Below are 11788 nucleotides of genomic sequence, written 5' to 3'. Positions count from 1 at the left end.
GGAAAGCATTGAAGAGCGTCTAGAGGCATTGGATATTGATGTGAGCAAAGTAAAAACTCCAGGTGGCCTTCCACAAACAGATAGCTTCGCGGTACTTTTAGTTCAGGGCTTGGAAAGCAACGATGCAGAAATCTTAAATGTAAGTGTTACAAGATCATTGTGTGCTGTTTTAACTTATTCACTGAGACATGTGTGAAGCCTTCCTGAAAGCTGGGGAGGCTGAACAGTCAAGAACCTGTTGCTTCTCTCAGCTGCTTTTTGCTGGTTTGCTGAAGGCGGTGGTATTTTGAATTATAGTCGTAGTATACCTTGCTTTCTGAGTCAGTCCGTGAACTTTGAGGTGCTTCTCAAAGTGCTTTATGATAAATTTGTGTCACAGTTCAAATGTTTTACAAACGATGTTACTAATGCAGCCATCTTTCCTTTGGCTTCAGCTGGAGCATAATCTGTGCTTAGTCTCCTCAGTGTATGGCATCTGAGTAGATACTGTTTGAAAAATGCATTGACAACAACAATTCCACTTGAAAAAGCTTACTGTTGCAGTGGGAGGAAATAATAGTTCTGGGGCAGGGAAATGAAATCTCAAGAATTTGGTGCTGAGCAGAAAATACTTGTCACGGATACTGGTGAAAGGTGTTTATTTACAGAAGTCAGCCACAGAAAATAGGGAAATTTTAATGTGTGTGTGATGCTTCCTTTCTAACATGGACTGGGTGGGCTAGAGGCAGTGTTAGATTTTTTTGAAATGGGTTAATCAAGTGTCTTATTTTAATTGTAGCTGATTTGAAAAATGGAACTCCTTTTAGTAGTAAATCTTCTTTTACTTGTTATCCTCATCTTGGCATACAAAGGTAGTGGAGAAGAAAAATATTTAAAGCCAGGAATTTTTGACTGTGCTCATTGCTCATATGTGTGTTAAAACTGAATGTTTCTCTGCTCATATTTTTCTATTTCAACAGAGAGTACTTAACACAAGAAAAGAAAATGTAATAAAGAACACAGTAGCCAGAATGCCTATACATGCTGTCATTCCACTGCTGCATGAGGTAGGAGAGCCTGCATTTCTTGTACTATCATACAGGCCACGCTTGGTTTGCATTCTAGCTGGGGAAAATCCAAGATATGTCTCTTTATTTTTACGAATGAAATTTATTTGGTAGCTTTACAGGACAGAAATTGTGCTTAATTTCTCTCTGATGCACTCTTCTCTGTCGGAAGCTTAACGAAGGGACAACGTGCCACTATCAAAGCTAGTAGGAAGAGCATTAGATTGTCTAATATTATATTAAGTGATTATGTGGGAAAAAGAAAAGGAAAACAGGGTAAGCTAAAGTGTTAGTCCATGGCAGTTACTGTCACGTTGTCTTTTAAACAGTTAAAATGGTTGATAATTGGAAATGTGAAAGTAGTAATGCTAGCCAGAGGAAGTTATGTGAGGATAAATATGCTAGATACTCACCTGAGAGAAAGAAAAATAGAATACGTACTTACAACAGTAAGTTTAGATAGCACTTGGAGGTTGAGGGGTAATTTCTTCTTCCTTTGAGGATAACTCGGAATCCCAGTTGCTATATTTAAGCTTTGTGACATCATTTAGTAATTTTAAAAGGGATTTGGCTTCCTAACTGCTTATTCAGTGATATTTAATAAAATCTGTATTTGGACAGGAATGTTTTAATGGTTAGCTTTGTCTAGACATTACGTTGTTTAAACTGGACATTGATTAGTTGCTTTTGTTATGTGAATGACATTCTATAACATAGTTAATGGCTAGATTTCTCTTGCATTTTAATGTCCTGGCCACAAGTAAGATACAATTTTTATTTGTACTGGTCTTAATTGAATTATGCAGGTAGCCTCGTTTTGAATGTTTTGCCTTCCTTTAAGTGTGTGTTGTGATACCTCCTTAGACTGGTGTTAATGAGGTGCAGCATTTCTTCTCTACCACCCTTGTCAGAGAATCTTGAATGCAGGCGTTTGATTCTATAAATCTCAGTGCATGTACAGAACTTCTTAGAGTCATCAAATGCATTGTGTTGGAAAGGAGCTTTAGAGGTGTTCCAGTCCAAGCCCCCTACACTGAGCAGGGACATCTGCAACAAGATCAGGTTGCTCAGAGCCCTGTCCAACCTGACCCTGAATGTCCTGAGGGATGGAGCCTCCACCACCTCTCTCGGCAACCTGTTCCAGTGTTTCACCACCCTCATAGTAAACAATTTCTTCCTTAGATCTAGTCTAAATCTCTTCCAGAGCTTGAGAGTGGGTCTGTGAAATAGCCTTTACCTAATACTACCTTGGCTTGTTTTCCTGACTTGTCTACCTTGTAACAGCTGCTCTATTAAACAGATACACAGAGATGTATAAACAAAGAGATTTCCTTCTACTTGGTCCTGTCAGTCTAAGTTTCACCAGATATATTGCCTGTTGAGAGTCGCAGTTCTATTGTAAAAATGAGACTCGGCTTCTGCAAGTTACCAGATTGCATATAGGATGGTAGAGCCCGCCATGTAGTATTCTGGAGCCTGGCAAGGGTTAATCCTCCTAAACTTCAAATTCCTGGAGGTCTTTCTGCCCCAATATTAGGGCTGTAACATGGGTGTAATGTTGGATTTTTAAACTCAGTGTGTGTTACTTGTCACTGACTATATTTTTGTCCTTACAGCTTACGAAGAGATTGCAGGGCAACCCATACAGGTAAGAGACAACTCAATTACAGTTTAGTTCACCTGAAACTTTCTTAGTGTGTACATTATGGTCCCTCACTCCAGCACTGTGATTGATTTCCATAATAACTGTAATTAAATGAGTTCTCACCCGATAGTGGGTGCAAAGAGGAACTTTTATTAAGGCAGTGCTTTGTTGGGATGGCTGAAGTGAAATTAAAAAAGGAAAAGGGATACCTGAAATAAAAGAAGCTAACCCTGAGAATCTATCTGAAGTCCCAGAATATCAACACTGCAGACCTGATCAATTTGTAAAAAAGCTATCAGTATGTAGCTTGTTCAGTTTGTCAAATATATGTAGACATGTCCTTAATTGTATTGTTTGGTTTTCCTTTTTTTCTAAAAAAAAAATTAAAAAAATTCCCTCATTGTAGGTGGAGAAAAAAGTTGAATCATAGAATGCATTGGGTGGGAAGGGACCTTTAAAGGTCATTTAGTCCAACCCCTCTGCAGTGAGCAGGGGCATCTGCAACGAGATAGGTTGCTCAGAGCCCCATCAAGCCTGACCTTCGTTGTCTCCAGGGCTGGAGCCTCCACCACCTCTCTGGGCAACCTTTTCCAGTGTTTCACCCTCCTCGTAGCAAAGAACTTTTTCCTAATATCCAATCCAAATCTACCCTGCTCCAGGTTAAAACCATTGCCCCTCATCCTCTTGCTACAAACCTTTGTAAACAGTCCCTCCCCAGCTTTCCTGTAGGCCCCCTTCAGGTACTGGAGGGCTGCTATAAGGTCTCCCCAGAACCTTCTCTTCTCCAGAGCTGGATGCAGTACTCCAGGTGAGGTCTCAACAGAGCAGAGGGGCAGAATCACCTCTCTTGACCTGCTGCTTGGATCTTCTATTCATCAAAATCTCCCATAAAAAATGTCATAAACACAGATGGCTGAACGTGTCTGGTTTAATTCCTCACTTAAATGTCTGTTCTTAACAAATAACTTATGTAGGTATGCGATCTGCGTAACCAAACTGTTATATTATCATGCATTTATCTTTTTATATAATGAAAGTGGAGCACTTTCTACAGAACTGTTTAGGATCTAGAATGTGAAGTGAGTGTTTCTCAGTATCTCTTTGATATCATTTACTTTTCTTTTCCAGTGCCTCATTAATGGTTCGATGGCTGAAGTCTGTTTTCACTCTACATGCATCCTACCTTTCCACAGTAAGTATTTTGCATGAATGCTAAAGCACATAACTGAAACTAGATTTAAAGGCTTAAATATATGTATGTGCTTCCTTTGGGAACCTGTCTCCTGCTCTTCACGTATTACAGTGCCCAAATCAGTGTACAGAGGGCTAGACTTCTGCCACTTCTGCCAGATTGCTGTGCAGTTGTTGTAAATTGTTGGTCTTAGTCATTCTTGACATAATTATAGTCATCCCAAAGTCAAACCTGGAAAGGTTATGTCATACTTGTGAGAGTTAGGGAACAGAATCACTGCTGGGGAGTAATCTAGCCTGCGTCACTAAATCTTCTAGAACTAAATTTGCCTTGCTGTTGGAATGTTCATCTTGAGACTGTCTTGGGCATGGCTGGATTTATAGGGCAAAGGTGTGCCAAAGTTGGCAGGGCAGTAAGTAATGCCATAGCTTCTGGATTGAAGTCTAGCCTTGCGCGTTGCAAGTGATGGATAAAGCAGTCTCGCGCAGTTAAGGAAAAGGTATTTTGGTACCATTAGTCCTTTCTGCCGTTTATTATAGGGTTGCTGTGTGTTAGAACTGACCATGTTGCTGAGGCCGCATTCATATACTGGTGTATATTCAGTTCCCATTTACGCAGCTTTCCAATTAGTGCATCAACACCTGCTTGTGGCAGTGATTGTGAAAAGGAAAAGTAGTACGAGAATTGACGTGTTTTGAAAGTAGATTTCTGTGAACCCTCATCTCTCCTTTCTGTCTAGAATAGTGTGAGCAGATTGCTTCCCCCAAATGTACAAAGGCAGTTTAAAAAATACTTTACAATGAGATGTTTGTGATGTGCTGGTCAACAGCTTCATTTTTCTTCATCCCTCTCTTCTCTCAAGTTGCCAGACCTCATTCCTCAACTGGGAATGCTATACCAGTTAATGGAGAGCAGAGTAAAAACATTGCAAAAGCTTTCCCGTCTGCATGGAAGACTCTTCATTCTCGTCACCCAGGTGAGTTCCAACTGAATAACGTGGGGTGTGCAGAAGAAGGGCTGTCTGCAGACTTAACCTCCTGTTGTGATTAGATCTGATGGGACCCGTCATTGGGAACGTAGTACAGCTGCTGCACAGCTGCACTGATAATGCTCAAGGCACTGCACTTAATTGACTCGCTAGTCAGTTCATGCTCACTGGGACTGTTAGACATTTTTTCCTGACAAATATGTCTGTTAACACATAGAGTTTTAAATGGAAGTAAATAGGAAGTACTGGGCCACTTCAGAGCAGATGCCTCTCAAATTTGCATTATCCTTCATATTTGTTTGCCGGTTTAATTAATCCATAGTAGTAGCTTATCCATGTTAAACTTGATGTAGACTTCATTTATATTGTTATGAGTTTTGTTGACTTTTAAGGTTGGAATATATGATTACATCTAAGGCTAATCTGCAAATTCCATTCAGGTTGCGGCATCAGAAGCAGTGCAGGATGTAGCTGAAGTTAATCAGACTGCAAAGCTGGTATATGAGGATGGTAAGTGTTGTATGCAAGGTTTAGCTCAGCACCTGAACTCACGTGACAGACAATACTTGATTGCTGTTCCTCGTGCTCCTGTGCTTATCTGTTCATGTACTCTCTGCAAGTAGAGAGTTTTTGTGGAAGTCCGTGGCGAGAAAGCCAGTGGTTGGTGATCTTGTAGTTGGCTGTCCCTCCCTTTTTCCTTTTTTCTGCTAAGGTAGATACAGTCAAGGCACTTTTACTTTTGCGTCACCAGATGTCAAGATAGTAGCATGTACACCTCCAATTTGGCCTTTTTTTTTCTACTGCAACTTCATGCTGTAATGGAAGCGACTTGTTCTGCTTCATGTTGATCATCCTAATCTTCAGGTGGAATTAGCTTTGGAATTGAAATAGCAGAGTCTGGAGACTTATCGGCATGTGGGGTTGGGCTTTGGGGGATGACTTTTTAAAGTCTTCTCCAGACTGAGAGGTTGTTTTCTCTTTGCAGAATCCTCGGAGGAGGAAGGCTCAGATGATGAGATGATTGCAGATAAAGACTCTGATGTAAGTGGAGTTGGATCAGATCTTCTCCCATTTGCTTGTAACAGAAATTGTGTGACTTCTAAAGGTTCAAACATTCCCGTCTATTTTTTTTTTCCGCAGGAAAACTGGGATGAAGATGAAGAAAAAGAGGAGCAATCTGATGAACAAGAGATGACTGTTGAAAAGGAAATCAATGGTGATTCTGATTTGGAACCAGAAAATGAAAGTGAAGAAGAATAACGGCGCAAAAGAATAGTTTTAACAGTTTAAACAAGTGGGCCACCAAACTCTTAATTCTGGATCGTCGTGCTGGAAGATGCCACGTTTGCATATAGGGAGTGCAGACTCATGCACGGCCTGTGTGCGGAAGCACACGTGGGGGACACCGTGCGTTTCTGAATCCAGAATGTTTAACCATGCCAGCCTTCTCCCGCCCTATTTCCCTGCGCTTACTTCTCGAAACATTTCTTCCACCTCATGGTCAGATTATGCCTGTCACGTGGACATGCATTTGTATCTCAAGTGAAGTAAATCTGCCACCGCTGTTTGTGTGGTAAACTTGGTTCAGCTTTACATTGAATTTGTTTCAGATATTCAAGGATCAAAGACAACTGGTCTGTACCTTCTTTCTGTGCTTCAGTTAGCAATAGCAAGTGGGCATCCTGCTGCGTTTTTAAAAAAAAGAAAAAAAAGAGAGAAAAAAAGAAAAAAAAGATATTTTTGTAATATTTAAATTCTCTACTGAAATTCTTTTCTTTTCCCCTCATCCTCCATTGGTTTAGCCATGCCTTGGCAGTATCTAAATGCCAACCTGACTTAAAAATGGCTTTCTCTTTTTTTTTAACAGATTTGAACTCAAGACTTTTATATGTACAAATCAATGACTTTTCTTGTGCTTCAAAAGGACATTAGAACTATCACTGGCTCCTAATTTTGTTTTAATGGAGGCTGTATATAAGTTTAACGCTAACCCAGAGGACAGACTGTGTTGAATTGGGCGGGGAGAGGGGAGTAACACAGGGAAATGAGAAGGTGAACGCTTGTGAATACGTGGCGCACAGCTATAACTTTATTACGGATTTTTAATCTCAGTGGCAGAAGAAGGACAGCTATTTGCTCAGCTAATGGAAGCTGAAGTGGTGCAAACACATTTTTAAGAGCAAAACAAGGTAAAGGTTTGAGCCATTCATCACTATAATGTACAATAATATATTTGTCTATAAATGGAGCTATTGCAATTAAATACCACCCTCTTTGTAAAGTGAATAAATATACATCTCCTTTACCAAATACCTGTCGTGTGGTGTTTGTTACAGAGACTGTAGGTAGCTATGGGTGGTGAAGGATGAAATCCTCGTATAAAGCAGATTTCTAGTGGAGGAGGATGAAGCCGTGCTAAAAAGTTGCAGGGTTCTGCAAAACATCTCTTATTACCAGTTCCTTAGCTCCCCATGTTTCAGTCCTACCCACGGGTGTGTGTGCTGCTTGGGGATTGTGCTGGGGCTGCAGTGTTGTCTGGAGACAAAGCTGGAAGAGACATGTTCTCTGGTTAGAGAGCTGGAGGTGGAAGGGCAGCATTTGGAGGCTCCCAGTCTTCGGTGGCTTTGAACTGACATTAATATCTTAATAAAAGCCCAACTTTACAATTTACTTCCATCATTTTTGAGATGCTGTGAAAATGAATGTGAGCGCTTGTGCACTGCTTCTACTCACAAGCCACCAGATTAGGCTGAATTAGTGTTATTGTGTGCAGGCAGGCTTCAAGTCGGGCAAGAGGGGGGTGTGAATGAAGGTGGTCTGCATCTCAGGTGAGTGCTGGTCTGCTCAGCTTTTGGGGGGTGGGTGGAATAACACAAGGAGCAGCTGTGTTTTGGACATGAAGGTCCTAAGAGTGTCTGTGTCCTGGCCTTTCCGTGAGGCAGGAGCCCTGGGTTGGGGTCAAGGAGCAGGCCGAGTATCTTGTTGGCACAGTTTGGGTGTGGGGAGTGGTAGTACTGGGAACTTGCTGCTGCTCCCCGCTTCACCTGTAAGGTAGGTGTTACCTGTGTCCATCCTTTCAGTGCGCCAGAAACCTGTTGCAGGAGTGGAGCTGTGGAGAACTTGCGAGCAGGAAGAATAGGGGGATTTCTGGGAAAGTTTTATTAATTCTTCAGTCTCACCAACACTGACTTTCTGCCAATCTGTTTTGGTATGAGACAACAAGCTGGTAGCAGGGGTAGGTCTGGTCTCCTGCTCCGGTGTTAGGACAGCCAGGTCACACTCCCTTCAGCCCTCTGCCTCCAGCATCTTCAAGCAGCTGTTCTGTGTGAAACCATTTGGCAGCCGTGATCAGTCGGACTGATTGTTCCAAAAAATTCCCTCACCTTAGAGCTGGTAAGGGATGGTTCTATGCGCTTTCCGATCCTTACAACTATTTATCTGCAAAGCCAAGGTCTCAGCCAGCTGATGAGTAAGTTGTTGCATCTTGTCTTCCAAAGATGCAGCAGCATCGGGAGAAAGGCTGGAAATGGGGTAGGTCCTTCCTGGCAGCCCTAATCCTGGTAGCTTTGGAGCAATGAAGACTATAAGAGAAACATACCAGCTGCTCATCTGGAGCGGTGGAAGCTGGGTGAGGGTTTGTGTAAAGAGTGGAAGGTGTGCCCGGAGCAAGTCTCTGTGCTTAAGCAGTCAACAAATCAATGGGACGGAAACTCTGGGGCATACTTTTGTTGTTATTTGCTTTTGTTGTTACTTACTTTTGTTAGTATTGTGCCCCATTTAGAGGTGTGTATTTAACGCTTGTCCAGGCACCTCTGCACGGTGAAAGGGATTTTTGTTTGGTGTTTTCCATGGGGTGCAGACCTTATTTCCAGGTTGTAGAAGTAAAGAAACTTTGAATGCAACAAGGGGCAGTACCGTAGATGGCCAGGCGGTGTCATGCCAGCTCTACAAAAATTCCTGCATTATCGGGCAGCAAGAGCAACCTGGGAATTGTGCCTGTGAGGGTGGCGCAGTCGCATTGTTGCAAAGTGCATCCTCCTGGACGACGGTGCGGCTCCCATCCTCACTTCTAGATACGTTCTTGCTTCCAAAGGGACTTAGTACTACACCAGGACTCGGTACAAGAGCTGTGCTAAATATTTCAGTGTTTTATCTGATTCTCAGAATTTTGGTCGGGGAATAAGAGCTGCCCGTGTGGGATGTGCACATGTATGTGTTAAAGGTTCCACTCTGTAAGGATGTGGAGTGCAGATGTTTTCCTCTTCATCTCCCTGCAAACTATAGGAAGTGCTTTAACTTTTTTTAAAAATGCCTTTTTCTTTTTTTTTTTTTGTTCTTCCTTTACATTACTTTTGCTAATGGGTTCTCTATCCCAAAATAACTTTTTCAGTGACGTTGGTTAAGAGAAAGCAAACAAAAGCAAAATAATGCTGTTGGAAACAGGGTAGTGAAGGAGGACCTCTGGGGCTTGATGGCTCTGATTTCGGGCTCTCTGAGGCTTTTGCCTCTCTTGGGTGCCACTTGCTGGTGCCCCCTTTCCCAAGCCCCCCCCAGCCCTGCCTAATCACACCCCCCGAGCCAGCAACCACAGCGAGTCCTTAGCCTTGACTGACTCTCACCGAGCTGAGGGGAGCAGCTGACACGCTCGAGGGCAGAGATTCCAAGAATCAAGAATTCCAACTCAATAGCCAATGAGACTATTGAGCAGGTATTCTTTATTGCAGTGCCAGGAGACACACAGGGATAAGGGGCCAGTTAGCTCCAGTTGAGCCTGGTGCTAACAATGCTAGGGTCGCAGGTTCGATTCCCATTTGGTCCCCATGTGTTGCCTGATCTAGTTGAGAGGTGGCGTCCCTGGCGACAGGGAGGCTGGATTAAAATGATCTCTAAGGTCCCTTCCAGCTTAGGACATTCTATGATTCCCACAGTGTGTGCTCGTCCTGGCTTTGTATTTGTTCTGGTTCTATGCAGTCACTCCATACGTATTTATTACACCACCACAAAATAATTATTACATCTCCTCCTATTCTAAGAACTATTTACATACTCATTTCACTTCCATTCTACCATCTTTATCGCTGTCTACTGATAGTTCATCTTATTTTGGCCTGTCTTGGTGGTCTTCGGATGCCTCTAGCGGTCACTTACTTCATCACTCCTCTTCGTCTTCTTTCAGTGACCTTCTCCATTTCTTGGCAGATTCTGCAGTGAGAACTGGCTGCAGTTTGCTGCTGGCGATAATGTTCTGCCTTGAAGCAACTGTTCTGTTCCCCTGTTCATTTACAAGTTACATTTTCTATAAAGCAACTCTTTAGCTCAACTAATTCTGTTCTCACGGCTGTATTCCCACACCCTGTTCACATCTCCCATTCTTTATTTCAGGCTGGCAAAATCGGGATGAGAGGCAGACGCGTGCACGGAGGTCAGGTGTCCCTGTGACAAAGATATCTCCAACATCTATTCAATCTCGGGAAACTGCAAAACCCGAAGGGAAACCAGACAGGTGCCAAGCAAAATCGGGCATCTCTGGGGTCTTTGGGGAGTTCCGGAGTCTTTGGGGTGTCTCTTTGAGGGTCTCTGAGTAGCCCGAGGGCAACTCCAGGGGGGCTTTGGGGTGTCTCTGAGAGGTTCTGAGATGTCTCCAGGGGAGTTTGGGGGTATCTCCAAGGGGTCTTTGGAACATTTTCAGGGGTTATGGGCTCACTGAGGGTAGCAGAAGCGTCTCTGAGGGGCACTAGAGTGTCTCCAGGGAGTCTTTGGGGCATCTCTGAGAGGGTTTGGGGAGGTTCTGGGGTCTTTGGGGTGTCTCCATGGAGTAACTGAGCGGTTATGGGGTCTTCAAGGGTTTCTGAAAAGCACTCAGATATCTCCAGGAGGTCTTTGGGGTGTTTCCAGGGAGTCGTTGGGGTGGTTGTGGGGACTTTTGAAGGATGTCCAGGGGGTTTGGGGGGTTCTGGAGTCTTCAGGGCATCTCTAAGGGGTCTTTGGGAGGTGCTAGGGCAACTCCAGGGGTTCTTTGGGGCATCTCTAAGGGATCTGTGGGAAGGTCTCTACGAGGTGCTGGGATGTATCCAACAGGTCTTTGGGGGTGTCTCTATGGGGTCTTTGGGGTCTCTAAGAGGTACTAGGCTGTCTCCAGGGGGTCTTTAAGGGTTCTGGGGTCTTAGGGGTGTCTCCAGGGGTTTTTTTAGGGGTTTATGAGGTATTAGGGGGTCTTAGGTGCTGAGATGTCTCAGGGTGGTCTGGGGGGGGGGGTTTTTTTTTGCTGTCTTGAGGTGGTCTGGGGGGGGGCGGGGACATTTTTGGACTTAGAAACACCCATATTAGGAATGTTTTGGTCTTTCAAAACTCCTCTTTAGGGAGTTTTGGGCTCAGAAGCCCCTATTTAGGGGGTTTTGGACTCCAAATCACTGATTCAGGGAAGGATTTTGTGTCTGAAACTCCAGATTTTTTTAGCTTGGCTGGAGCTCTGAACAGTGGGATCTAGTGAAACATGCCTCTGCTCACAGTGGGGAAGGTTTGGACTAGATGACCTTTAAACGCCTCTTCCAAACCCAAATATTCGATGATTCTGGGGTCCAAACCAGCAATTTATGGAGCTTTTGGGCTCAGAAACAGCACTTCAGGGAGCTTTGGGATTCAGAAGCCCCCACTTTAGGGAGCTTTGGATTTCAGCTCGGGGAGATTTGGGGGCTATTTAGGGAATTTAGGGGTTTGGGGGGGCTCCCCTATAGCATTGGGGTCCCCTCTGGAGATCTCAGGGTCCTCTGTTGGGTATTTTGGGTCCCTCTATATTTTATACTGTAGTATTTATAATTGGGCTATATGATTCTACAATGTATGTTACTTAATTATTCCTATTTATTAATAAGTCGTATATATTCTTATTAATAGACACCATAAAGGGCCCTCCCCAT

General features: G+C 43.5%; 1 protein-coding gene across 1 annotated transcript in view; it reads left to right on the top strand.

The window, feature by feature from the left end:
* Window positions 1–6733, top strand: part of WDR43 (WD repeat domain 43) — a gene marked incomplete at its 5' end in the record, with an annotated part of 12108 nt that extends 5375 nt beyond the window's left edge. The window contains 8 exons of the mRNA XM_009870155.1: window positions 7–139; window positions 960–1046; window positions 2663–2694; window positions 3820–3883; window positions 4746–4859; window positions 5312–5381; window positions 5857–5912; window positions 6012–6733. Coding sequence (XP_009868457.1) covers window positions 7–139; window positions 960–1046; window positions 2663–2694; window positions 3820–3883; window positions 4746–4859; window positions 5312–5381; window positions 5857–5912; window positions 6012–6131 — 676 coding nt within the window. The remainder of the gene's footprint in view (window positions 1–6; window positions 140–959; window positions 1047–2662; window positions 2695–3819; window positions 3884–4745; window positions 4860–5311; window positions 5382–5856; window positions 5913–6011) is intronic.
* Window positions 6734–11788: the final 5055 nt, after the last annotated feature.

Source organism: Apaloderma vittatum, unplaced genomic scaffold (genome assembly GCF_000703405.1).
Source record: "Apaloderma vittatum isolate BGI_N311 unplaced genomic scaffold, ASM70340v1 scaffold26875, whole genome shotgun sequence".
Lineage (NCBI taxonomy): Eukaryota > Metazoa > Chordata > Aves > Trogoniformes > Trogonidae > Apaloderma > Apaloderma vittatum.
Note: the sequence above shows the minus strand (reverse complement) of the source record. Positions and strands in the feature narration are given on the sequence as shown.